The 22,520-nt window shown below is 46.0% G+C and overlaps 6 protein-coding genes across 6 annotated transcripts; 5 read left to right on the forward strand and 1 right to left on the reverse strand.

Annotated features, from left to right (window-relative positions):
* The first annotated feature begins 1,643 nt into the window (after positions 1 to 1,643).
* WBP11 (WW domain binding protein 11) lies at positions 1,644 to 12,031 on the forward strand. Its single transcript, XM_085047588.1, has 12 exons — positions 1,644 to 1,799; positions 2,850 to 2,969; positions 3,774 to 3,805; positions 4,434 to 4,527; positions 4,945 to 5,141; positions 5,942 to 6,075; positions 6,728 to 6,927; positions 7,721 to 7,915; positions 8,438 to 8,539; positions 9,179 to 9,493; positions 10,124 to 10,306; positions 10,936 to 12,031. Exons 2-12 carry the CDS (start codon positions 2,906 to 2,908, stop codon positions 11,367 to 11,369), a joined length of 1,950 nt encoding a protein of 649 aa, XP_084903714.1. The 5' UTR covers positions 1,644 to 1,799; positions 2,850 to 2,905; the 3' UTR covers positions 11,370 to 12,031.
* A 2,039-nt stretch (positions 12,032 to 14,070) lies between these two features.
* LOC146443614 (histone H2A) lies at positions 14,071 to 14,687 on the forward strand. Its single transcript, XM_085047614.1, has one exon. The coding sequence runs from the start codon at positions 14,107 to 14,109 to the stop codon at positions 14,494 to 14,496; it is 390 nt and encodes a 129-aa protein (XP_084903740.1). The 5' UTR covers positions 14,071 to 14,106; the 3' UTR covers positions 14,497 to 14,687.
* A 1,950-nt stretch (positions 14,688 to 16,637) lies between these two features.
* Positions 16,638 to 17,392, forward strand: LOC146443615 (histone H1). Its single transcript, XM_085047601.1, has one exon. It carries the CDS (start codon positions 16,669 to 16,671, stop codon positions 17,323 to 17,325), a length of 657 nt encoding a protein of 218 aa, XP_084903727.1. The 5' UTR covers positions 16,638 to 16,668; the 3' UTR covers positions 17,326 to 17,392.
* A 1,216-nt stretch (positions 17,393 to 18,608) lies between these two features.
* Positions 18,609 to 19,118, reverse strand: LOC146443616 (histone H2B 1/2/3/4/6). Its single transcript, XM_085047623.1, has one exon. The coding sequence runs from the start codon at positions 19,073 to 19,075 to the stop codon at positions 18,695 to 18,697; it is 381 nt and encodes a 126-aa protein (XP_084903749.1). The 5' UTR covers positions 19,076 to 19,118; the 3' UTR covers positions 18,609 to 18,694.
* A 2,023-nt stretch (positions 19,119 to 21,141) lies between these two features.
* Positions 21,142 to 21,526, forward strand: LOC146443617 (histone H4). Its single transcript, XM_085079629.1, has one exon. The coding sequence runs from the start codon at positions 21,166 to 21,168 to the stop codon at positions 21,475 to 21,477; it is 312 nt and encodes a 103-aa protein (XP_084935755.1). The 5' UTR covers positions 21,142 to 21,165; the 3' UTR covers positions 21,478 to 21,526.
* Positions 21,527 to 21,797: 271 nt separating this feature from the next.
* Positions 21,798 to 22,488, forward strand: LOC146443618 (histone H2B 7). Its single transcript, XM_085047634.1, has one exon. It carries the CDS (start codon positions 21,926 to 21,928, stop codon positions 22,349 to 22,351), a length of 426 nt encoding a protein of 141 aa, XP_084903760.1. The 5' UTR covers positions 21,798 to 21,925; the 3' UTR covers positions 22,352 to 22,488.
* The last annotated feature ends 32 nt before the right edge of the window (positions 22,489 to 22,520 follow it).

Here is a 22,520-nt window from a genome sequence, read left to right on the forward strand (position 1 = left end):
ATACTAAAAGCATGTCCAAAATCACACAGGTTTGTTAATATTTAACATTAGCAATTTTAATTTATTAATAACTAGATAGTGCCAATGAAATAAAGACAAGGGTGAGATTCACAACTCTTCCATTCTGCGGATTGAGGGGTTTTTTTGTTTGTTTTGCTGGGTTTTTATTCTCCTCCACCTCTGTTCTCCCTTTAATATTTTCTGACTCCCCTTTCATCCACAAAAGCCACTAGATGGCAATGAAACTGCTGGCTCTCCACAGCTCTGCCAGCCATCGGGGAGAAAGCCCAGGGATCAGAAGCATAGATGTGTGCCAGGGACTGAGAAACTGGGACCAGTATAGGCTGCACACTATGTGGGTCAGGAAAAGCAATCCAGAGGGGGCAAAACCACTGCTTTGCCTACATGGGGTATTGTGGTGGATGACATGGTGATCTGAGGCATCATTTCTCCAAAAGATGTAACATCTCCTGACACAAGTGGCACTCAGTTTGGAGGTACTTGTGTAGAGGCAAAAGACTGTCAATCAGTAGAACAGCAGTATTTGAGTGTTGGAGAAGCAGGAGTTCCTGGCTCCTGCTTTCTATGTGCAAATGTACACTAGGAATAAAAAACAGCTCTTTGAGACATTGCCAATGACTGCTGTATTAGAATAGTGGAGTCAAATAAAACCAAATCTGTTGTATTTTTCAAGCAGTTTGACCACATTTTCTTGAAAGCAAATGCTAAGCAGTGTCAGGGGAAGTGGGATCTGCAATGAGGAACACAGAGATACACAATTTCTACTTGCTAGTTCCTGGTGGACTTAAAGGAAATCTGGTTTCCCCCAAAAGAGAATTAATTTCTTTTCTCTCTAACCCTCTGGCCAGTCTTGTGTGTGTTGCTCCAAAGATGTCATAACCAGTCTGTTGATGTTTCTCCTCAAGAACCCTTCAAGCTGCCTGTCAGTGTGACAGAAGTACCAAGTGAAAAATGTGGGAGGACTACTGTCCTCCAAATCAGCAGACACTGACATGTGACCCTCTACAGTGACATGGCACATGACAGGGATGCAGGTGGCCACAGCTTTCCATCACAACCTCCTGAGCATTCTCCTCTGCTCAGGCTGCTGTTCCAGACAAAGGATTCTAAGAATTAAGAAAATTAAGAAAATTCTTAATTTAAAAATTAAGAATTTTATCCTGCTCACAGGCAGCAGCCCTGCCTCGATGCCAAGCCCTACAATAAACCCATGGGACAGACCCGAGGCTGTGGGCAGCACTTTGCATTTATTCCCCATGGACAGAGGCTTCCCACAGCCCCTCGGCTTTACCTCGTTTCGGGGCACGGGGGGCACTTTGGGGGATCTGCCCTGGAGAGCACGGGGGAGCAGAGCCCGCGCCGGCCGCGCTCACATCCCTGTTTGCAGCACTGGCCGGTCGGGAGCAGCACTCCCGAACCGTGTGCGTCCATCCACTCCCAGAGCCCGCCGGGGCTGGCCAGGCACTCCCTGTCCCTGTCCCTGTCCCTGTCCCTGTCCCTGTCCCTGTCCCTGTCCCTGTCCATCATCTCTGCCCCTGTCCCTGCCCGTTCCCGCCTTCCAGCCCCTCCCCAGGTGCAACCATAGAGTTGGAGCCTCCGAGGGGGAGCGAGGGGCGGCGGAACCATCGAGCCGGAGCTGCCGCTTCCGGAGCGCGGCTCCGCGCCGCCACTCGGTGCCGGTGCAAGATGGCGGCGGGGCGGCTGTGGCGGCGGGCGCGGGGCTGAGGAGGCCGCGGCGGCGGCAGGGAGCGGGGAGCCGGGCCCGGCCGCGCCGAGGGGTGAGAGGGGAGCGGCGGTGCTGGGCTGCGAGGAGAAGAGAAGCGAGGGGAAGGCGGCAATTCGCGCTGCCGCGTTTTATTCCTCCTTCCGTCGGGCGGGAGTAAGAGGGAGGGCTTTCTGCCCCGTTTCCCTGTGGCCAAAGGGATAATGAATTTAGTGCTTGATTTATTATGGGGTTTTTTTTCACCTTCGGCTGTAACTTGTTGCGTTGAAACTCTTTAGTTTGGGTTTTAAGAAGGTTTGAAATGGAGGTTTCAGAAGTTTATTCTCATTCAGTTTACCCCTTGGATATTAGAAATGTGGGAAATACGGGGTTTAAATGTAACTCCTACCTCTGTTCGGTGAGCTTCCCACTTAAAGAAGTGATAGTGTCTTGCAAAATAAAAAAAAAAAAAATCCCAGTGTTTTGGCGGAGAAGTAGGTTTGGAGATGGAGGGAGAGAAAAAACATCTCTGGCTGTAGTTTGGACACTTATGTCTGTAAGCTGAAGAAATGTCTTAAGACAGGAGATAATTCTTTCCCGAATAACCCTACACTTGCTGATGGATACAGTGCTGGGCAGAGACATGAGGGGCATTAGAAATCTGAGGAAGGGAGGAAATTTGCGGGGAAACATTTGAAACAGACAGAAGTGAACACTGGAGAGCACTTACGAGAATAAATGAGAAGCTAAACTCTGATGTCTATTAGAAAAACAGAATATGTGTTTCTACCTGCCCTGCACTCCTCCACAGGGCAAGCACAAAGCTTCTTGGTTTGAGTCTTAGCATGAATAACAAACTCATCAATTAGTTGAAAATTATAACTTACTAAAGCAGTAGTAAGTAGGTACTTAGTTAAATAGTAGTACTTTGTTGGAATAGGGCAATTTTGACATGAGTGCCTGAGCTCATCGTTAGGTTTGAGGACCTTACAACTGTTTGAGGGAGTAACCTCAAATACTCCCTCAAACAAGCTCTTTGAGGGAGTAACCTGCTGATACAAAGAAGGGAAATAATTATGCTCAAGCTGCCAATGCATATGTCCTGAAACCATGTTGTCTTTTCCAGGTCCCTCCCTCTTTTTTAAGGTTTTGTTTTTTTGAGGCAGAAGAAAGAAGATCAAAATGGGGCGGAGATCTACATCATCCACCAAGAGTGGGAAGTTTATGAATCCCACAGATCAAGCCCGTGAGTATCTGTAAAAGCCAAGTAGGTGGGAATGGGGATGCCTAGAGAAGCAGATAAAAAGCTTTCTCTGAGGATGGAATCCTCACTTGTGGATCAGAATGGAGTTTCTCTAACTTGAGAAATATTATCTCAGTTTTGTCTTGGCAGCCTGCTTGCTTTCATGCTTTTCCTTCTCTTGAGTATTTACTTCTTGGTTTTCCAGTGGTTATCAGAGTTTGAAGGCCTTTGTACTTAGCTGTTGGCTCACTGCAGGCTGCTTCCTGGGACAGAGTTAATCTGTCCTAGGCAGGAACTTGAGGAACATGTCAAATTTTGCAGGTGCTCTGGTTAGATGGAAGAGTTGTCTTACTGGTTTTTTTCTACTTTTGGTAACATGCCAGATGTTATCAATGCTAAGTGAATAAAGAAAATCCAGACTCCCACAGCAGATGTGCTTTATTTCAGAGGCATTCTCAAAGCCCACATATTTTTAAAGTGTGTTGTCTGATGACTCTGTGCAGCAGTTTTTTAATGATTGCAGCTATCACTGTGACTTCTGTTGCATATTGTTCTTTTTTGTATGGAGAAAGCCCTGCTTCTGGAGACATGAAGACTGCAGTATCTCACTTTATTTTCTCTATAAAAGACATGAAATAGAAATCTATTTCATGCTCTATTTCTCTTTCACTGGGAAGCTGAGTTAAAGTAAGTCTTTGTAAAATGAGTGAGCTGTTGAGAAACAGCCCTAGTCTTGATGAAGGAAAGGTTCTTCGTTAATTTGATTGTGTCTTTCAAGTTGTTAGTTTATTTTTTTTTTCCCTCTAGGGAAGGAAGCTCGGAAAAGGGAACTAAAGAAGGTAAATAAAGAAATTGGGGAGCATTTGGTTGGCATTTCCTATGCTGTATATCAAGTCTGTGATTGTAAAGGGCCATGAATAGACTGAATATTTTGGTTGATATCCTAAGATGGATTTTGGAAATACTATCCAAACAAGTGGTTTAAAAAAACATAGAAGTCTTGTTTTGAGTAAACATATCACCAGCTGTTTTTTAACTTGTAATTATTTTTGAAACATTGTTGTAAATACTTAGTAATAACTAAAACCCAAAACAACAAAGCAAAGATGCAAGCAACAAACCAAATAAATGAAAAAACCCAAACCAAACAAATAAACCACCCGATACTCACACACTTTTTAGTGTGTTTTACTGTATTTTGTCAGTTGGTTATTGTGTTGATTGTGTGTGTCTTAGTTGGAGTGAAGGAGTGATAGTAGCATTTGCAATTACAAGGATGGTGGAATTAAAATGACCAGAAGTTTTAACTACATTTGCTGCAGATTTGTGCCATGGTGAACATTTTCAGGGCATTCTGAGGTGTGCTTTTTTTTCTTCAGACTGGACATATTGAGAGTGGGGTAACAGATGTTCCATGTCTTTCTTCTGTGACATTTTTCTGATCTCTGATTTGGTCTCTGATCTTAGAACAAAAAGCAACGAATGATGGTACGAGCAGCTGTGCTGAAGATGAAAGATCCAAAGCAGATTATCCGGGACATGGAAAAATTGGATGAGATGGGTGAGTGAGAGGTACCAGGTGTTGGACTTAGGCTGTGGTTTATGGAGATACACAGCATAGTTTTAAGGGCCGGCTGGGGAGACTGAAAAAAAGTCTGAAATAAAGACTGAAATCTTTTTTCCTTTCCTGTTAGAAGGGGAGATTTTGTGAATAACTGGGGATTGATTGTGATTTGAGGTGATGTGGTGCCATCAAAGAGGATTTTTTTCTCAGAAAATGGCTGATAAAAAGAATGGGTAGTGTGTGTGTGATGCTAACGCAGAGTTCAAGGAGGGGATTTTCATAAGGCTGAAGAGTTCCTAAAAACAGGGATTGGAACTTACTGGCTTTGAAGTAGTTTCGTTCATCACAGTTATGCAGTACAATAGTTGGCAAATCGTTTTTGGTGTTTTTTATTTTTTTGCTGTCTTGGATCAGAGTTTAACCCAGTACAGCAGCCACAACTTAATGAAAAAGTGCTGAAGGATAAACGCAAAAAGCTCCGTGAGACTTTTGAACGTATCTTGCGGCTCTACGAGAAGGAGAATCCTGACATCTATAAAGAGCTGCGCAAGCTGGAAGTGGAGTATGAGCAGAAGAGAGCACAACTCAGCCAGTATTTTGATGCTGTCAAGGTAATGCTTGCTGTATTTCAGTCTTGTAACTGTGTTGGTATATTCTCTTTGCTCAGTAGGTCTGACAGTTACGGAGGAAGGGAGCTTTATGTGAGTTCAGTATCATATGAAATAATAATTTACACAGTACCTCTAGTTAGAGCATTTCAGCAAGGACAGTGTGGTGATTGTCAGGTCACTGCTTGTCTCTGATATACTGATCTCGTTCAAGATGAAAGGAGGAAAGGGAAATCTATGTAGCAAATCAACAATATCAATCTATTGGTTTCTGTATTAAAGAGAGCGAGCCTGTGATCTCTGCTAAATCTCTTGCTGGAAATAAGGAGAATCCTTTGGCATTCCTTTAAAGATCTTTCTCTAACCTTCTTCCCTACTGTGTTGGAGAACACAGTGTTATGCAAGTGCAAGGATCTGTAAGACTTCTTTTTTTTTTTTCCTTTGGAACATGCAGCAGTCTGTGACTTGAATACTTAAAAACCACAGCCATACTTGTCTGCAGCCTCTTCATTTTGAAAACTGAAGGTCTAAAGGAAGATAGAAACGTAACTGAGTTTGACTGAAATACTAAAGCTTTTCAGGGGTGCATTGCAAGTGCTTTGGTTTGCATGGGAAGCTTTTACTGTTGACACTTTCCCAAATTTCTTCTATGGACTGCTGCAAGATAACACACCCTACAAACACATGCTTAATGAGTGGTGACAAGTCCCACATGTTCTGTACTTTGAAAAGTCATGAGTTTGTACAGTAGCTTCTGTGGGAGTAACCCATTCTCTTTTTTTTTTTTTTTCCCTCCCTTCCAGAATGCTCAGCATGTTGAAGTGGAAAGTATCCCCTTGCCAGATATGCCTCATGCTCCCTCCAACATCCTCATACAGGACATTCCCCTTCCAGGGGCTCAACCACCTTCTATCCTGAAGAAGACATCAGCCTATGGGTAAGTGGGAAAAGAAACTTACAGGGCAAGTAAAAAGGAAGCACTCATATTACTGGGGAGGAGCCAGGGGTAGAAACAGGGGTAATATTGACTCGTAGAAGTCAGGAATTCTGTGCAAGTCCTTTTTAATCTTTTGCCACTATCATAGCTTTTTGTTTAAATTCATTTGAGTAATACATTATGCCTTCTAGTTTTTGTCTTTTTTGTATCAGTAAAACTTAAAGCCCTTCGCCATATGTATGTTCTTTTGTCCTGCTGGCATATTCAGTGTATATGAATAGTTCATATGAACTCCTAATTTGCTTGGGTTTTTTTTTCATTCTAGTACTATTTTTTTCTGTTTCTTTCTGAATAGCCTTCTCTCTTCACTGATTATTTCATTCTTCCTCTGTGCTAGCATTCAATAGCTGATTTTTTTCAGTATTGTCTTCAGTTGCTTTCTGAGAAGCTTTTGTCTGATCTTCAACAGTCATGTCTTTGTATGAGGTTGTAAACTCTTTCTGTCAAATCTGTACTTTATAAATGTTCATGTTTCTTTTTAGAAGTGTACTGCACAAGCAGTGATGAGAGAAGGCTAAATAATTCTACTGAAGGCATGTTTGCTTTAATTTGTTTGTGTTCCTAGATTTCTCATTTCCTTTCTTATTTCCAGACCACCAGTTCGGTCCATTTCTGTACTTCCACCTCCTGGGCTTGGTGTTCCACGTTTACCTCCAGGCAGAAAACCCCCTGGACCTCCACCAGGGCCACCTCCACCTCAAGTCCTACAGATGTATGGCCGTAAAGTGGGTTTCACCTTGGACATGGCTCCTCGAAGGCGAGAGGAGGAGATTTCTTACAGTTCTGAAGCAGGTAAGGACTTTCCTATTGCTCCCTGGGATTTTTCTTTGACCTCTGTTTTGCTATAGATGTTACTGCTGTGAATAGACAAAATGTTCTCTGGGTAATGCGGACCTTAGTACTACTTGAAGGACTCTTACTAAGTGATTGCACCTCTGAGGTAATTTTGATATGTTCATAATGTCTGCAATTTTGTTACCAGCTGTATTTTTAAATGTTGAAACATTTAATTACGTCAGATACTTTTTTGTGTTAGGTTGCACCGATTAGATATTTTTGATAACATAACAGTGCTGAAACATTGTACATATTATCCCTTTAAAAAACCAAATCACTCTCAGAGAAATCTTCTATTTAAAAAAAAACCCATCAAATAGACAAAACTCCCAAACCAAAACCACAACAATAAAACCCACAACCACCCCTGAGTGTTAATTTGCTAGGAGAACCTAGGTCCTCTTTTTTATACATTTGCTATGTCACCCCTAGAAACCTTTGTGACTGGATTTGCTTTATTTCACACCAGAAGGCATCAAAGTATTTCAGTAGTGGGCAATTGCTGAATAGGTATTAACAAATGAGTTGCAGCAGCTTTGCCTTTACTAGTTTGCTGTGCAAATTAACCAGCAGGTTAATCTTATAGGTTTTCCAAATTATTCTTTAAGAATATGTGCTAAACAGTAAAGGGATGACAGTTTGTTCATGCTGTTGCTAAGGGGAATGTTGTGACTGTAAACATAAAAATCACTGTTTCACACCAGTGTATTTGAAGTTCACGCATTTCCTAATACTTTGCTTTCTGCAGGACAGCGAGGCCATGATGATGACATGTCCAGCACTAGTGAAGATGAAGGTTATCCTGAGGATATGGATCAAGATAAGCATGATGAGAGCAGCGATGACAGTGACAGTGATCGGTCAGATGCGGACAGTGAAGGCGAGGACTTCCTGCATCGGGATAATGACAAGGAGAGGGAAGGTGGTGAAGAGAAGAAATCAGGTATGAAGGGGAAATTAGAGATTGGGGGTTGGTTTTTCAAAAGAAAAACACTCCTTGATAGAGTTTGTCCATTCACCAGACTGAGGGAGTGTGTGTAATTTTTTTAGCCAACTAACTGTTCTAATTCATCTAAGTTCCAGCTGAATGATTTTTATTAATAAATATGTCAGAAGGAGGCTATCTAGGAAGTGAAGTGAGGCAACTTTCAGATGAACCTATTTTCTGAAAGGTTGAGTTAGCTTATAGCTCACAAGCTGTTTTTCACCTGAATCATTTCATTGGTAGGGTACCCTACAAAATTAAGCCTCAGTTAAAACATGCTCACTTGCTTGGGGGAGACCAATTGGTAGAGAATACTAGGTTAGCAAAACTTTGGTCAGTAACACCAATGTTAACTCTTACCTGAGTTAACATCATTAGGTTAGAATGATATGTTATCCATACCAGTTATAGATGTAACTCTGATTTTTCTTTCTTTCTTCTCACCTCCTGCCACCCTTGTCCATACTCTGCTTTCCCCAGGTCACAGTGTCCGGTTTGCAGACATGCCTGGGAAGTCACGAAAAAAGAAGAAGAACATGAAAGAACTGACTCCACTCCAGGCCATGATGTTACGAATGGCAGGTGAGTGAGGTGGATATAGTATGTGGTGATTTGCCATTAGACTTCCAGTTAAGGGTTTGCTGGTAACCTTACTTTGGACAGGTTTTGTTTTATAGAGTTAATATTTTACTGTTATAATGTAGGATCTCAGCATGTAACCTGTAAGGGTTTGTACTCCCTAAAAATGTCATTCTGGTGAGATTTGTTAACCAATTGAATGAAGATTATTTATTTGTTTGTTTGTTTGTTTTAGAAAGAAACTCTAGTATCTTTCAAAGGCATGGGAGTTTCTTGGACACAGGGATTATGTTTATTTTGACATTGAGTCCTGAACCCCCTGTTGCCTCACCTCCACGCCAGCTCCCATAAGGTGTAGATCAAATAGCTGCAGTTAGGGTTCGTAGTAGAAGTTTCAGGTCCCAGAAGAACACATAGCTCTTGTTGTCAGAGCTCTATCTAGAACAGCAATGATTTTCCTATTATTATTTTTGTTTGTTTTCATTTTATGTTTGACAGTGAAAAGTGGTCAGATTTCTTCCCTTTGAAGTAAAGTTTATCTTTTTTTTTTTCTTTCTGTTTTATTCTGTGTGCTCAGTTTCCTCTGATGTTCACAAAGATGTTATGCATAGACAGATTTTATAAGTGTATCTCTGTATCCAGGTCAGGAAATTCCAGAAGAAGGGAGAGAAGTGGAGGAATATTCAGAAGAAGAGGATGAGGAGGAAGAGGACTCAGAGTCTGAAGAGACATCACAGCAACAGCAGCAGCAGCAGCTCAGTGAGGAAGCTCTTGTAGAGACTGGGTCATCTACTGCAACTTCCCAGACCCAGCAGCAGCAGCAGAGTGCACAGCCTGTTCCTCCAACTCAGATCCAGGCACCTCCCATGCCTGGGCCTCCTCCACTGGGACCACCTCCAGCCCCTCCACTGAGGCCCCCAGGCCCACCCACTGGCCTTCCTCCTGGCCCTCCACCAGGTAAATACTTGGTTTACTCTGCTTTGGAGGATGCTGGCTCTCAGTACTACAGGCAGTGGTATTAGTTTGGGAGTTTCAAAGCTGCAGAATGTGTTGTACATGGAATATAATCCAGGTACTGAGACCTGTCTGTCATTAGTCCACATCGCTGTTGCTGTACCTTGCTTTTGAGGCATCAGGCTCCTGTAGCTGTAACCTTCCTGATGGGCATTGTCTTTGTTAGAGCCAACACTGGCAGTAGCAGAGCCAGTGTTTGAAGCGGAGTAAAAGAGCTAAAGTACTTATTTTTAGGCCAGAAGAACAACAAAATGCCACAGAAAAGAGTTTTTTAGCTGTTCAAATTCTGACAAACTCAGCTCAGAAGCTGTTACCAGTTACTACTTCATTACATGGGGAGGAACCCTTTTTCCATGATACTTATACTTGACTATTCTGATGAAGCTTTGACTGTATAACTGCTACCTCTTCTTGAGATTTATAGAAATTCTATATAATCTGGCAGTCAGGTAATATAGCTTTCATTCATATGTTGAAGATCATTACAATTACATTACTGATGAGATAGCTGCTGGGATAGATTTTTTTTTTACTGTGAATTAAGCTTCTCTTTTGTTGCATGAATTCTTTCAGGAGCTCCTCCGTTCCTGAGACCTCCCGGGTTACCAGGTTTGCGTGGACCTTTGCCTCGACTGCTGCCACCAGGTCCTCCCCCTGGGCGACCACCTGGTCCTCCCCCAGGCCCCCCACCAGGTCTGCCCCCAGGTCCTCCTCCACGTGGTCCTCCTCCTCGTCTGCCCCCTCCTGCCCCACCAGGTAAGGGGTTCTGTTTCTTCTTGCTGTGGTGATCAAGTCAGTGAAGTATAATTGGTTGCCAGTTTACCTTTGTTCCTGTATGTGTGGCTGCTTTGTGCTATGTGCTGTTACATTATTCTGTGTAATAACAACAAGTAAGGGCTGTGCATAGTTTGGTAGCAAGAAATCTGCCCTCAAAAAGGGCAGAGTTCCTCAAATTTCAGAGTTTAAACTTCTGGTCTGCTGGACCCTTTCTGAATAGCCTCTGGGCTCTATAATAGAGCTCCACTAAATGAGTTGGGGATCAGGATATTTATTGTTTCTGCCTAGGTCAGACATTTCTGATGAATTGGAAATTCCACTGGGATGGATTGTCAACTTTATGCCTAAGTTATAACTTCAGAATTTGAAAGGGAGCAATATACAAGCTCTTGTGGCTTTCAGAGTCTGAAGAGCAGCGTTTTCAACCCAGCATTTAATGCAGGGTTGAAAACTTTTTTTTTTTTTTTAAGCCAGTGCTACTGTATCTTGTTGGGGGTTGTTTAGTTTTGGTTTTTGTTCTTGGCATTCTGAGCCTGTGCACTTTTTTGATCAAATATTTTGAAATTCCCAGGTGTGGAGACAGCTCACGCTTCCTTTTCTCCTTACAGGTATCCCTCCTCCTCGCCCAGGCATGTTACGGCCACCTCTGGTGCCTCCCTTAGGACCTGCCCCACCTGGGCTCTTCCCACCAGCTCCCATTCCAAATCCTGGGGTGCTGAGTGCCCCACCCAGCTTGATTCAGCGGCCCAAGGCGGATGACACCAGCGCGGCCACCATCGAGAAGAAGGCCACGGCCACCATCAGTGCCAAGCCGCAGATCACCAACCCCAAGGCGGAGATCACGCGCTTTGTGCCCACCGCCCTGCGAGTGCGCCGCGAGAACAAAGGGGCTTCCGCCGCCTCCCAGAGAAAACAGGATGATGAGCCTGCCCTGCCGTTAACCAAAGCTGCCCCTAAGGCTGGAGCATCTGCCCCTATCTCTGTACAGACAAAGGATGATGTGTATGAAGCCTTCATGAAAGAAATGGAAGGTCTCCTGTGACCTGTCGTAGTCCTAGTTAACTTTCCTGCCCCTCTGAACACGGATCAGATCACTGTGGAGGGAGAAGAAGGGAAAGTCCTCCTGCAAGCAACAAAAGGGCTCACGTGACTGGAAATAGTTCCCTACCCACAGGTTAACTTGCCAGTGTGCTGTGAATAGAGACCGCTGCAGCTGTGGTGTGCCTGGGGACCTCCTTTCAGAGCCACCATGCCCACTTGGTGAAAGGAATTGCAGTAAAGAAGGAGATGCTGCTCCCTTCAAGTCCTCCCCCTGCCTTGGAGGGAGATAATGATACCCTGGGGATGAGGGTGACTATGCTCTGCCTGAATCCTTACACACCCTGAGTGCTCTGGTGAGGGTAGTGGAACAGGTTTTTAAGGAGCCAGAAAAGTGTTAGCAGCATTTCATACACAAATGGTTGTCCAGTTTTTATTTTCTGTACTGGTTTTTTTTCTGTAAATATTTTATAATCATGTTTTTTAGTTGCAGTGAGGTTGATCAATCATCTTTCTTCCAGGGTAGTCAGGGAGGTAATTTGTTGTGTATACTGTACACTGGAATTTTGCACCCTATCCCCTTCATGGTCATCTTGATGGGTTTTCGTTGGCTGGGGAAACTTCATTTTGTCTTGTGAAAGACAATAAATGTTCAGTGTATCAAAATACTGCTTTCCCTGTGATTTGTGTAAAATCAGCCGGCACGTGAGGAGGGGGGAGGGTTCTTTGCTCACCTTGGAAGATGACAGAGGTATTCAGAACCTCAGAAAACAAAAGTAATAATCACATTGTAAATAATATTTTTTTTCCACTAGGCTTTTGATATATTTTAATTTTTAAGTTCCTAAACATCCCTTTCAACGTTTATGGGTAGCTATTGGAAACTTAAGTCCTGAAATACTGCTACTAATAGCAAAACAATTTATTTTGTATACTCTTATTGGAAGGTTTCCTTCATATCAAGCCTCAGATAACCACTGGGCACATCACGGACAGGCTACCTTAAGTAAAAATTGATAAACAATTTTAATGTTGAAAGATTACCTGACAGATGATTTTAGTTGTGGCTAATAATCAATATTCAGATACCAGACTAGCAGATACCTCAAATAATATATTTAATTGGCTGTAAGTTTCACGCCTAGCTAAAACATCATGTTTTGAGGTTAAATCTGCTTCAAGGAGGCAAAGTTATTAGCTAACACTTGAAAACTTTTTGAATGTGTTTTCACAAACTCTGGACACAATCAGAAAGGTTTGCACAGCAGTTCTCTTCCTGGTTTAGGACTTAGTTGCAGTTGTGTCAGTAGTATCCTAAATATTTTTTCATTGTACTTTTGAAATGTTGATATTTTAGCCAAGTCTGAAACTTAAAACCTTGGGCACACACTTATTCCACTGTAATTTTATGATATACATATCAGAATCCGGGGTGCATTAAAAGGAAGAACCATATATTTAGAGTACAAAAGCATTGAGGAATGAAGATGGGAACAAGAAAAAAATTACAAATAACCGGAATTGATGGAAACAAGAAAGCAGAATTAGGAAAATGAAGGAAAACCCTGTTGTACAACACGGTAATAGCAGAAGGATGTGGCTAAGTCCAGTGCAGGGTCTTTCATTGCTTTATGCGGGGTAGTGTCCATCCTTGCCCAAAGTGTTTGGAAGACACAGCCAAATCTGCCAGGAAATGAGGAGAAACCATGGGTAATTACCAGATCAATAGGAATCTCTTTGTAACACAGGGCCAGATCATGGCAGAGGAACATCTTGAATCTTCAAGAAGTCGCTTCAGCTTGCTGGTGCAGTGAGCTATGCTTGAGTTTAAGTGTAACAGGCTGATTTATAATGCTCTGCAGCATAGCCTTGCACTTAATACCTCGTTGTGGCCGATTTTAGGAGCTCTCTAAGCACAGACACAGTCTAATATAGAAAGGAGACTTTGTTAATTCTGCGTGGGGTGCACAACTCGAGCACACCAAGGAGTAAAAAGTTACATCTTTATCCGGTGAAATTCACATGAACCCACCCACCTAATGCATATTCTCCGCCCACCTTACACGTATTGTGTGACGTAACTACACAATTCTTGTAACAAAGTTCTTTCTTTATTAAGCAAATTCTATTGTAGAAGTTGGCAACATCGGTTACGTTTACAAGAGGTGAGAAGATTCAGCCTGGAGACAGAGCATTCAGCTTGAGGACACCAATATAAGTTTGATTACACCAATATTGCATTAATTTGTCTCTAGAATCAGAGGAACCTCCTGTATTATGCGTGCTGGGGTGTAAATGTTCCTACTGAAAGAAAAAAGAAATTTTAATCATAATAACACTTTTTCAAAGTAGCCCTGTAGCAGTATTTCTGAGGTTTGCAATACAGGATCATTTATGAACAGAGAGCGGTGGCATTAGCACAGGTTCCCCCGTTCCGGGGCGCAGCTGCGAGCAGGCAGGAGAGCCCGGGGCGGTCCGGCCGCGTTTCCCCCGCGCTGGCCTTGCGGACGGAGCGCGCTCGGGGCGGCAGCGGGGGCGGCTCGGCGGGAGCGGCGGCCGGCCGCTCCCATTGGTCACATTTGGATCCGCGGCGCCATTGGTCGGAGCGAGCCGGAGCGCGCCGCGGCCAATCAGGGAGCGAGCGGGGCGCGCGCAGGAGCTATAAAAGCGGCGGGGCGCGGGGCGCGGGGACACGTGACCAGGTCAGTGCGGGCGGCGGCGGAGCGAGCGAGGGAAGGAAGATGTCTGGTCGCGGCAAGCAGGGCGGCAAGGCGCGGGCCAAGGCCAAGTCGCGCTCGTCGCGGGCCGGGCTGCAGTTCCCCGTGGGCCGCGTGCACCGCCTGCTGCGCAAGGGCAACTACGCGGAGCGCGTGGGCGCCGGCGCGCCCGTGTACCTGGCGGCCGTGCTGGAGTACCTGACGGCCGAGATCCTGGAGCTGGCGGGCAACGCGGCCCGCGACAACAAGAAGACGCGCATCATCCCCCGCCACCTGCAGCTCGCCATCCGCAACGACGAGGAGCTCAACAAGCTGCTGGGCAAGGTGACGATCGCGCAGGGCGGCGTGCTGCCCAACATCCAGGCCGTGCTGCTGCCCAAGAAGACCGACAGCCACAAGGCTAAAAGCAAGTGAAACAAGTCCTAGCAGCGTTCCGACTTCTGAAGTAACCCAAAGGCTCTTTTCAGAGCCACCCACTAACTCATAAAAGGAGCTGTACATCCTAGTAAAATCAAAATAAGCCAACCCAAACTGCCTCTTACAAAACTCAAGCCAGAAATTAAAACCGAGAGAAACACCCGAAAATCTTTGTATCTTTTCAAAAACCGCAGACTAAGCCCCATAGCTGTTAAAAATGTGATGAAACAAAAAACACATCGAGAAACACATTGCTGGTAAATGTGTACTAAAACTGACAAGATTTGTATAATGTGAAATAAATCACTGCGCTGGTGGGGGTGAGAAAGACACAAAGTTTATCAATACTGCAGGAAAGAACCCACAGCTCCCTCATGCCTCTCCTTTTTTAGCTCGGGCCTATGTGAAGTTCAGGTAATTCAGTGATGTCTTTAAAAACAGCCCTGACCCCTCGAAACAATTTTCATACCTACACACTTTATTGTTGGGGTTATGTTTTTTGGTTGGTTTTTTGTGTTACGGTCTGTTTTGGTTTTGGGTTTGTTTTTTTTTTAATAATAGACATTCTGAATTACTAATTTTTAATTATTTAAAAAAAATCTTTGAGCTGCTAGGCCATTTTCCACCTCAAGTCTGAAGGCGTATGAGAATAATAGTTCATTACAGTAGACAGGAAATCTGAAGTGAAAAGGACTGTTGCCAGTGCCAGTTTTGATTCTACCTTACACATAGTGCTAAATATAAACATTAAATATGTTGAAACAGAAACAGAAAGACTGCTATTATTGGTCAATAAAACATATTTTAATAATTACCCATTTGGAAACATAAATTACTTAAATCATAACACTAACCAGAATTTTAGTATCACCAACAGTTACAATAGCAAGAGGTAAAAAGAAGTTTACAGGCCTTTGTCAAAACAGAAGGATCTAGGAATTAATAAACATATCAGAGAATATTTATTTTAATTCTTTGTACTCTGAAAACCAATGTGCATTTATTTTTAATTGAAGCTTGGTCATGGGAAAGTTCATCTGAAGACTGACACCCTTCTTGCTAGCAGCCAGTTGTTTCACTGTAGCAGATACATCAAGACATGCCATTTTTAATATTACTTCCAATGTAGGGTAGGGATCAGTCATTGGAGAGTAAGAAAATTGAATATTTAGGAATTTGCTGTGAAAGAGGAATCCTAACTGATCACTTGAGCAAGTTTTGTTGTGTAGAAGAAGTGGCAAACTGCTGCAGCAGTGTCTCCTTGGAAAATGATGACTCAGATTTTTGCCAATCCAGCTGTATCAAAATAAAAACACTGACATAATATCGAGCTATAGGACCCTGATTATAATTATTAACAAAAACCGGCCGTGTTAAGTTTCTATGTCACCTAATTTATTAAGAAAGTGAGTATTTCTGTAGCAGAGGAGGAGGGAACCATGTCTGTATTGTGTACACTGAGCAACACAGTACAAACTGCTCTGCTGTAAAAAGTCACATCCTTTTGGGGCACAAAAAGCCCTTCACAGGACTTTAATCTGCTTCTTGCCTTGCTGCATAATGCACTAGTTTAATTTCTCTTAATTATTTTGAAAGAGGTAAAGGATTTTGGACAAAGGAGCTAATTTCTAATCCATATTCAGTGCTCGAGATGAGCCTGTGTTACTTCCTCCTCTTTGAAATCAATTTGCGACTAAAATATCCATTCAAATCCCCGATTTTCAGTTCAGATTAAGAGAAGACCCTTTAAAGAATATTAATTAATTACTTTGGAAATTTAGTTCCCCACGTCGCGGATTTTATTTAGAAGGAAAAACAAAAGTTTCTGTCTCCCGAGGTCTGTTCAGGTCCAGGACTCAGGGTTTATCGCCTCTTTTTAAGCTCACCCGTTGCCTCTTCGAAAGGAAACTCGGCCGAGGGGAACAAGAGTCTTTCCTTTCCACGCCGCTGCGAACTGGGAGGTGGTCGGTGGCAGAAATTCCGATAAAAACAGCCGTTTTCGGCTCCTAAGAAACACAAAATGAGCGGGGAGAAGGGACCTTTCTGCCGTGCAGCGGGGCGGGCTCTGCAACGCACCAATCACTGCGCCGCTCCGCTCTATAAATACGAGGCCGCCGACTTGCTCCAGGCCCAGTGATTCCTCCTGGTTCGTGGACGAAGGCTGACACAATGTCGGAGACCGCGCCTGTTGCCGCTCCCGCTGTCTCTGCTCCCGGCGCCAAGGCCGCCGCCAAGAAGCCGAAGAAGGCGGCGAGCGGCTCCAAAGCCCGCAAGCCTGCCGGGCCCAGCGTCACCGAGCTGATCACCAAGGCCGTGTCCGCCTCCAAGGAGCGCAAGGGGCTCTCGCTCGCCGCGCTCAAGAAGGCGCTGGCCGCCGGCGGCTACGATGTGGAGAAGAACAACAGCCGCATCAAGCTGGGGCTCAAGAGCCTCGTCAGCAAGGGCACGCTGGTGCAGACCAAGGGCACCGGCGCCTCCGGGTCTTTCAAGCTGAACAAGAAGCCGGGTGAGACAAAGGAGAAGGCAACGAAGAAAAAGCCGGCAGCCAAGCCCAAGAAGCCGGCGGCTAAGAAGCCCGCTAGTGCTGCCAAGAAGCCTAAGAAGGCAGCAGCTGTGAAGAAGAGTCCCAAGAAGGCTAAGAAGCCGGCAGCCGCAGCGGCCAAGAAGGCAGCAAAGAGCCCCAAGAAAGCCGCAAAGGCAGGCCGGCCCAAGAAGGCAGCGAAGAGCCCGGCTAAGGCAAAGGCAGTGAAGCCCAAAGCAGCCAAGCCCAAGGCAGCCAAACCCAAAGCGGCCAAGGCAAAGAAGGCGGCGCCCAAAAAGAAGTAAGACGACCGAGAGAAATTGAGAGTCTACTCATTTAAATAAACCCAAAGGCTCTTTTAAGAGCCACCCACTTATTCTCAAAAAGAGCTGCAACGCTACTACTATGCTTTAGCACACCCAAATCCCTTACAGATTTTTGTGGGAGTTCCCACGGCATTAATAATAAAGTCCAGATTTTGGGTGCGCGTGCGATAGGTACAGCCTGCGTGGGACACCGGGATTCCTTTAAGAGGAAGTGTTGTCTCTACGTGCAACTTGGGAGCGCCGCGATAACAGCTGCTGCCGCCCCGCCCCGTTCATCGACCGGCGCAGCGCAGAGCAACAGGGGGCGGAGGTGTCCGCGGCCCCAAGAGCAGCGAGCGCCCTCCGCTCCGGTGCCCGGGGGAGTTTAAAATTGCCGCGTCGGGCCGTGATTGGCGCCGCACCGCCCAGCCGGCCCCGCACCGCCTTCCCGCCGAGCCCCGCCCTGCAGGGCGGTGACCCCCGTCCCCCGCGTCCTGCCCGGCGCTGTCCCCGCGCGGGGAGCGAGCGCTGCTCCATCGGGGACGCGCGGCACGGCATCGGCCCTCCCCTCCTCCCTGCCTGCCGTGTCTCAGCCTTCAGCCGGGTGCGGCTGGGGGAGGCGGGGAGGGGAATGCAGCCGGGATGGGGAATCGTGCTGCCGTGCCACGGCCCAGCCCGGCCGCGGCTTCTGCGGAGCGGCAAGAGCTGCGGCCCCACGCCGCGATTCTCCCCGCAGCCCAGTAAACCTTACAGCGTAAATCATTGATCGCACGCCCTTTTTTTTTTTGTAGTTTTTTTTTAGGACAGAACCATCTGCAAAACTGTGATGGTGTTTTAAGCCCGAAATCCTTTCGTTAAAAAAATCTTGCCCTATAGGTCGGCAGGGGGGTAATGGCAGGATAGGGTGCATGCGAGTAAATGAAAACTAAAATATTCAAACCCGCCTGAAAAGATTCAGCCACCAGGATAGAGTAAGATTTTATTTTACTGATGTAGTGCACTGAAATGTAAGGCATTGCCCTCCAAGGCATTAAACGATTAGAAAATTTCAACAACTTTACCTTCCCCCAGGGGATATGCATTCGCAGTAGTTGCTGCTTTTTAGCCCCACTTAAAACCGAAGCAGACCACAGGTTTTTGACAAGTTTACACGCCAAACATAGGCCAGGTAGACTCAACTCCCCGCCCCCACCCCTAAAAAATGTATTAGGTACACATAAATTTGTTAGGGAAACGACACCTTAATTCTAGAACGTAAAAATACTAGACTACTTACATACGTATTAAAAGCACTGATTCAGCCCTTTTATTGAAAAAATTGGTGGCTCTTAAAAGAGCCTTTGAGTTAACAGTGACGGCCCGAGACGCCCTACTTGGAGCTCGTGTACTTGGTGACAGCCTTGGTGCCCTCGGACACGGCGTGCTTGGCCAGCTCGCCGGGCAGCAGCAGCCGCACGGCCGTCTGGATCTCCCGCGACGTGATGGTGGAGCGCTTGTTGTAGTGCGCCAGGCGAGACGCCTCGCCGGCGATGCGCTCGAAGATGTCGTTGACGAACGAGTTCATGATGCCCATGGCCTTGGACGAGATGCCCGTGTCGGGGTGCACCTGCTTCAGCACCTTGTACACGTAGATCGAGTAGCTCTCCTTGCGGCTCTTCTTGCGCTTCTTGTCGCCCTTCTTCTGCGTCTTGGTCACCGCCTTCTTGGAGCCCTTCTTGGGCGCGGGGGCGGACTTGGCTGGCTCGGGCATGGCTGCACCTCCCTGACTGCTCTGCCAAGGCTGAGTGACGAGTAATGCGATTACCGCCCTATTTATAGGGACGGTATGCAAATCCCTGGCATCACAAGTACGAGCTTCCATTGGACAGCGCGTATTGTGACGTCACGCCCCGAACAGAGTGCTTCGCTATTGGTCCTTTTTAAACACCAGGCCGGGATTGGTCGCTAATTCGAACGCTATCAGCCAATCAGAATGTGCTGTTTCAATCCTGGCGTTCTGTGCCGAAGCTCGCCCGCCTCCGCCCGGCGCGGGGTCACCGCGGAGCGCTCGGGTCCTGTTCCCCCTCAGCAGCAACCGGCGTGGGTGGGCTCGGACCGGCAAAATGTTGTAATCGGCATTCCCCCAGGAAAATACAAAAACAAACAACTTGTGAGGGGCTCTGCTACTTTTTTTTTTTTTTATTTCCCCCTCCAAGAAGGGGCATACGTGCATGCTGCATGGAAGAGTCTGCACTTATAACAGCCGTAAGATAAATGTAAAAGGGAGCAAGATGCAACCAAGAACGATATAGAGACTCTGGAATGCAAACACTGGAATTAATCCTTTTGGCCCACAGAGCGTGGCTTGTTTTTCATTAATTTAAATGAGATGGATGTTCTGATTTAATTTGTAACATGAAATAATTTGATTTCTTTTGAGATGGAATAAATATTGGGTGGATGTACTTAAGTAAAGACCATGATAACTCTAGAAGTTAAACGTAGATTTTATTCGGCAGTTTGAATTTATCGTGAACCAGAAAATCAAGGGTTTTTTGGTTTTTTTTTGTTAATATGACTTCATTGTGCATGAAGAAAATATGATGCTATTTCCTTTTGGAAACCTTAAGAACAATTCAAATTCTGGACTTACCTGATATTAGAGGAGAAAGGTTTCTTCTAAAGGCCCATGCCACCTATTAGGCACAAGTGAAAAAATAGATCTTACCTTACCAAGCTGGTCTTGCTTCTGCTCTTTTTTCCTTTTTACCATGCTGAGCAGAAGGATAGATCCACAGAGAAGTCAAAAATAGTTGTATCTGAAGGGAAGCAGACAAAGGGTGGGATGGTTTTCCTTCCCAGTGAGGGAATGAAAGTGCTTCCCTCTTGCTTGAAAGTGCTTCTGCTGTGCTTTTCACCTAAATTGTGGAGGCAAAGCAGTGTTGAAAAAAGCAATTTAATGTTACCTCAGTTATCCTGCAGCTCTGTTTTAATATCAGCTCTCTTTCCATAGTCATGCTGCCTCTCATCCAGTACAGGGATAAATGTTGGGGATTTAGATTCGTTTCTGAACATAACTTCATTTTAGTGTGATGTAATTTTCAATGGGAAACACAGAGAAAAGAACCAAGAACTCGCAGGACGAGTTAAAGAACAACTTGGCCATCAAGAGAAGACACAGTGGGAAAATCACAAATTTACAGATGATGAGACACATCTGTCTCGTGGTTGGGATCATCTCGGAAAATTTTTAAAGTGCACAATGAACCTTAGAACCGCATTTGAGAAGCTGGGTCGCAAGGCTAAAGGTAGCATGGCAAAAACTTATAGTAATACCCTAACAGGAAAGCAAAACAAAAAAGCCTCAAAAAGCAAATAGCAGCACATTACTCTCGTTTCTCAGCTCTCAGCAGTAACGGGTGAATTTACTGCAGCACCAAGACCACGGCGCTCACTCTCCCCTGCCCAGCCGGGCCCTGTGTTGGGGCGCAGAGCGCTGGAGGCGCCGAAGCGCGGGAGGGACGCGGCTCTCCCGTCCCGCCGCCACGGGCGGTTTTGCTGCAGCTCCGCCGCACCGAGAGCCCCGCGGGCAGAGCCGGGCCGAGCGCGGAGCGCATGCGCAGAGCCGCCCGGAATTCGCTAGGGGAGCCGTTTGTTCTCCCGGGGCGGGGCAAAGGGCACGAGCGGGCAGCGCGCGGGAGCGATGGGGGATCGGCCAGAGCTGCGGGGGAAGGGCGTGAGGGAGAGCCCGCCCCGGCCCGCCCCGCTCTGCAGTCCTCAACCAGGTCGGACCACACGCAATATACTCAGGCGCCGAATCTTTTTGTATTACAGTGAATTGGGCTTTGTGACATCGGCGATATGTCTGGTCGTGGCAAAGGCGGCAAGGGGCTCGGCAAGGGCGGCGCTAAGCGGCACCGCAAAGTGCTGCGCGATAACATCCAGGGCATCACCAAGCCGGCCATCCGCCGCCTGGCTCGGCGCGGCGGCGTCAAGCGCATCTCGGGGCTGATCTACGAGGAGACGCGCGGCGTGCTGAAGGTGTTCCTGGAGAACGTGATCCGCGACGCGGTCACCTACACGGAGCACGCCAAGAGGAAGACTGTGACGGCCATGGACGTGGTGTACGCCCTCAAGCGCCAGGGTCGCACTCTGTACGGCTTCGGCGGCTAGACTCTTCGTAGATACTACGATGTCAAAATCACCAAGGCTCTTTTAAGAGCCACCCACAGATATCACAATAAGAGCTGTCAATTACTGATTTATGGGTTTTGGGGATTTTTCCAGGGGCGTTTAATAATTGGTGTAGGACTTAAAAGTGATTCTGAGTAGATACTGTAATAAGATACAAAGTGCAAAGTGCTGTTAAAAAGTGCTAGAAAATATCAATGAAGACTAGTTTGTATCGAAGAGTTAACAAGATGTTATTAAGCCTTAGGCCTGCCTTTACCCTCGCTCCAAAGCTGTACAATTGTGTAAATGCAGCGCCAGAGCTGTGACGGTTGCAGGACGGAAGTGCCTGAAATTACGTTGGTGTATTTTAGTCCAATAGGAATGGAACTGTTGCAATCCCCTAATTTGCATAACGCCATTATAAATAGAGGGGCAGGCGCCATTTTCGATGTTGTTTTGCTACAGAGAAGCTCTTGGACAGAAAAGAGTAAGGATGCCTGAGCCGGCGAAGTCTGCTCCTGCACCGAAGAAAGGTTCTAAGAAGGCGGTGACTAAGACTCAAAAGAAGGGCGACAAGAAGCGCAAGAGAGCAAGGAAAGAGAGTTATTCGATCTATGTGTACAAGGTGCTGAAGCAGGTGCACCCGGACACAGGCATCTCGTCCAAAGCCATGAGCATCATGAACTCGTTCGTCAACGACATCTTCGAGCGCATCGCCGGCGAGGCGTCTCGCCTGGCGCACTACAACAAGCGCTCCACCATCACGTCGCGGGAGATCCAGACGGCCGTGCGGCTGCTGCTGCCCGGCGAGCTGGCCAAGCACGCCGTGTCCGAGGGCACCAAGGCTGTCACCAAGTACACCAGCTCCAAGTAGAATTTTAAATTACAAACCAAACGGCTCTTTTAAGAGCCACCACAGGTTCTTAACAGAGCTGTAAATGCAAATACGATATAGGATTCTTACTATGCGGATTACGTAATAGGTGCAAACACAGCTAAGCCATGTATGATATTCTACGTACTGTATGTTGTATGACTCACGA

This window comes from Lichenostomus cassidix, chromosome 1Aa, assembly GCF_008360975.1.
Source record: "Lichenostomus cassidix isolate B80296 chromosome 1Aa, HeHo_3.0, whole genome shotgun sequence".
NCBI lineage: Eukaryota > Metazoa > Chordata > Aves > Passeriformes > Meliphagidae > Lichenostomus > Lichenostomus cassidix.

Excerpts from the sequence above, each read along its gene's own strand:
- LOC146443615 (XM_085047601.1), top strand. The coding sequence starts at position 16,669 with ATGTCGGAGACCGCGCCTGTTGCCGCTCCCGCTGTCTCTGCTCCCGGC.
- LOC146443616 (XM_085047623.1), bottom strand. The coding sequence starts at position 19,075 with ATGCCCGAGCCAGCCAAGTCCGCCCCCGCGCCCAAGAAGGGCTCCAAG.
- LOC146443614 (XM_085047614.1), top strand. The coding sequence starts at position 14,107 with ATGTCTGGTCGCGGCAAGCAGGGCGGCAAGGCGCGGGCCAAGGCCAAG.
- WBP11 (XM_085047588.1), top strand. The coding sequence starts at position 2,906 with ATGGGGCGGAGATCTACATCATCCACCAAGAGTGGGAAGTTTATGAAT. Across the intron at positions 3,806-4,433 it reads GGAAAAGGGAACTAAAGAAG|AACAAAAAGCAACGAATGAT; the intron begins GTAAATAAAGAA and ends CTCTGATCTTAG. Across the intron at positions 8,540-9,178 it reads CATGATGTTACGAATGGCAG|GTCAGGAAATTCCAGAAGAA; the intron begins GTGAGTGAGGTG and ends CTCTGTATCCAG.
- LOC146443618 (XM_085047634.1), top strand. The coding sequence starts at position 21,926 with ATGTTGTTTTGCTACAGAGAAGCTCTTGGACAGAAAAGAGTAAGGATG.
- LOC146443617 (XM_085079629.1), top strand. The coding sequence starts at position 21,166 with ATGTCTGGTCGTGGCAAAGGCGGCAAGGGGCTCGGCAAGGGCGGCGCT.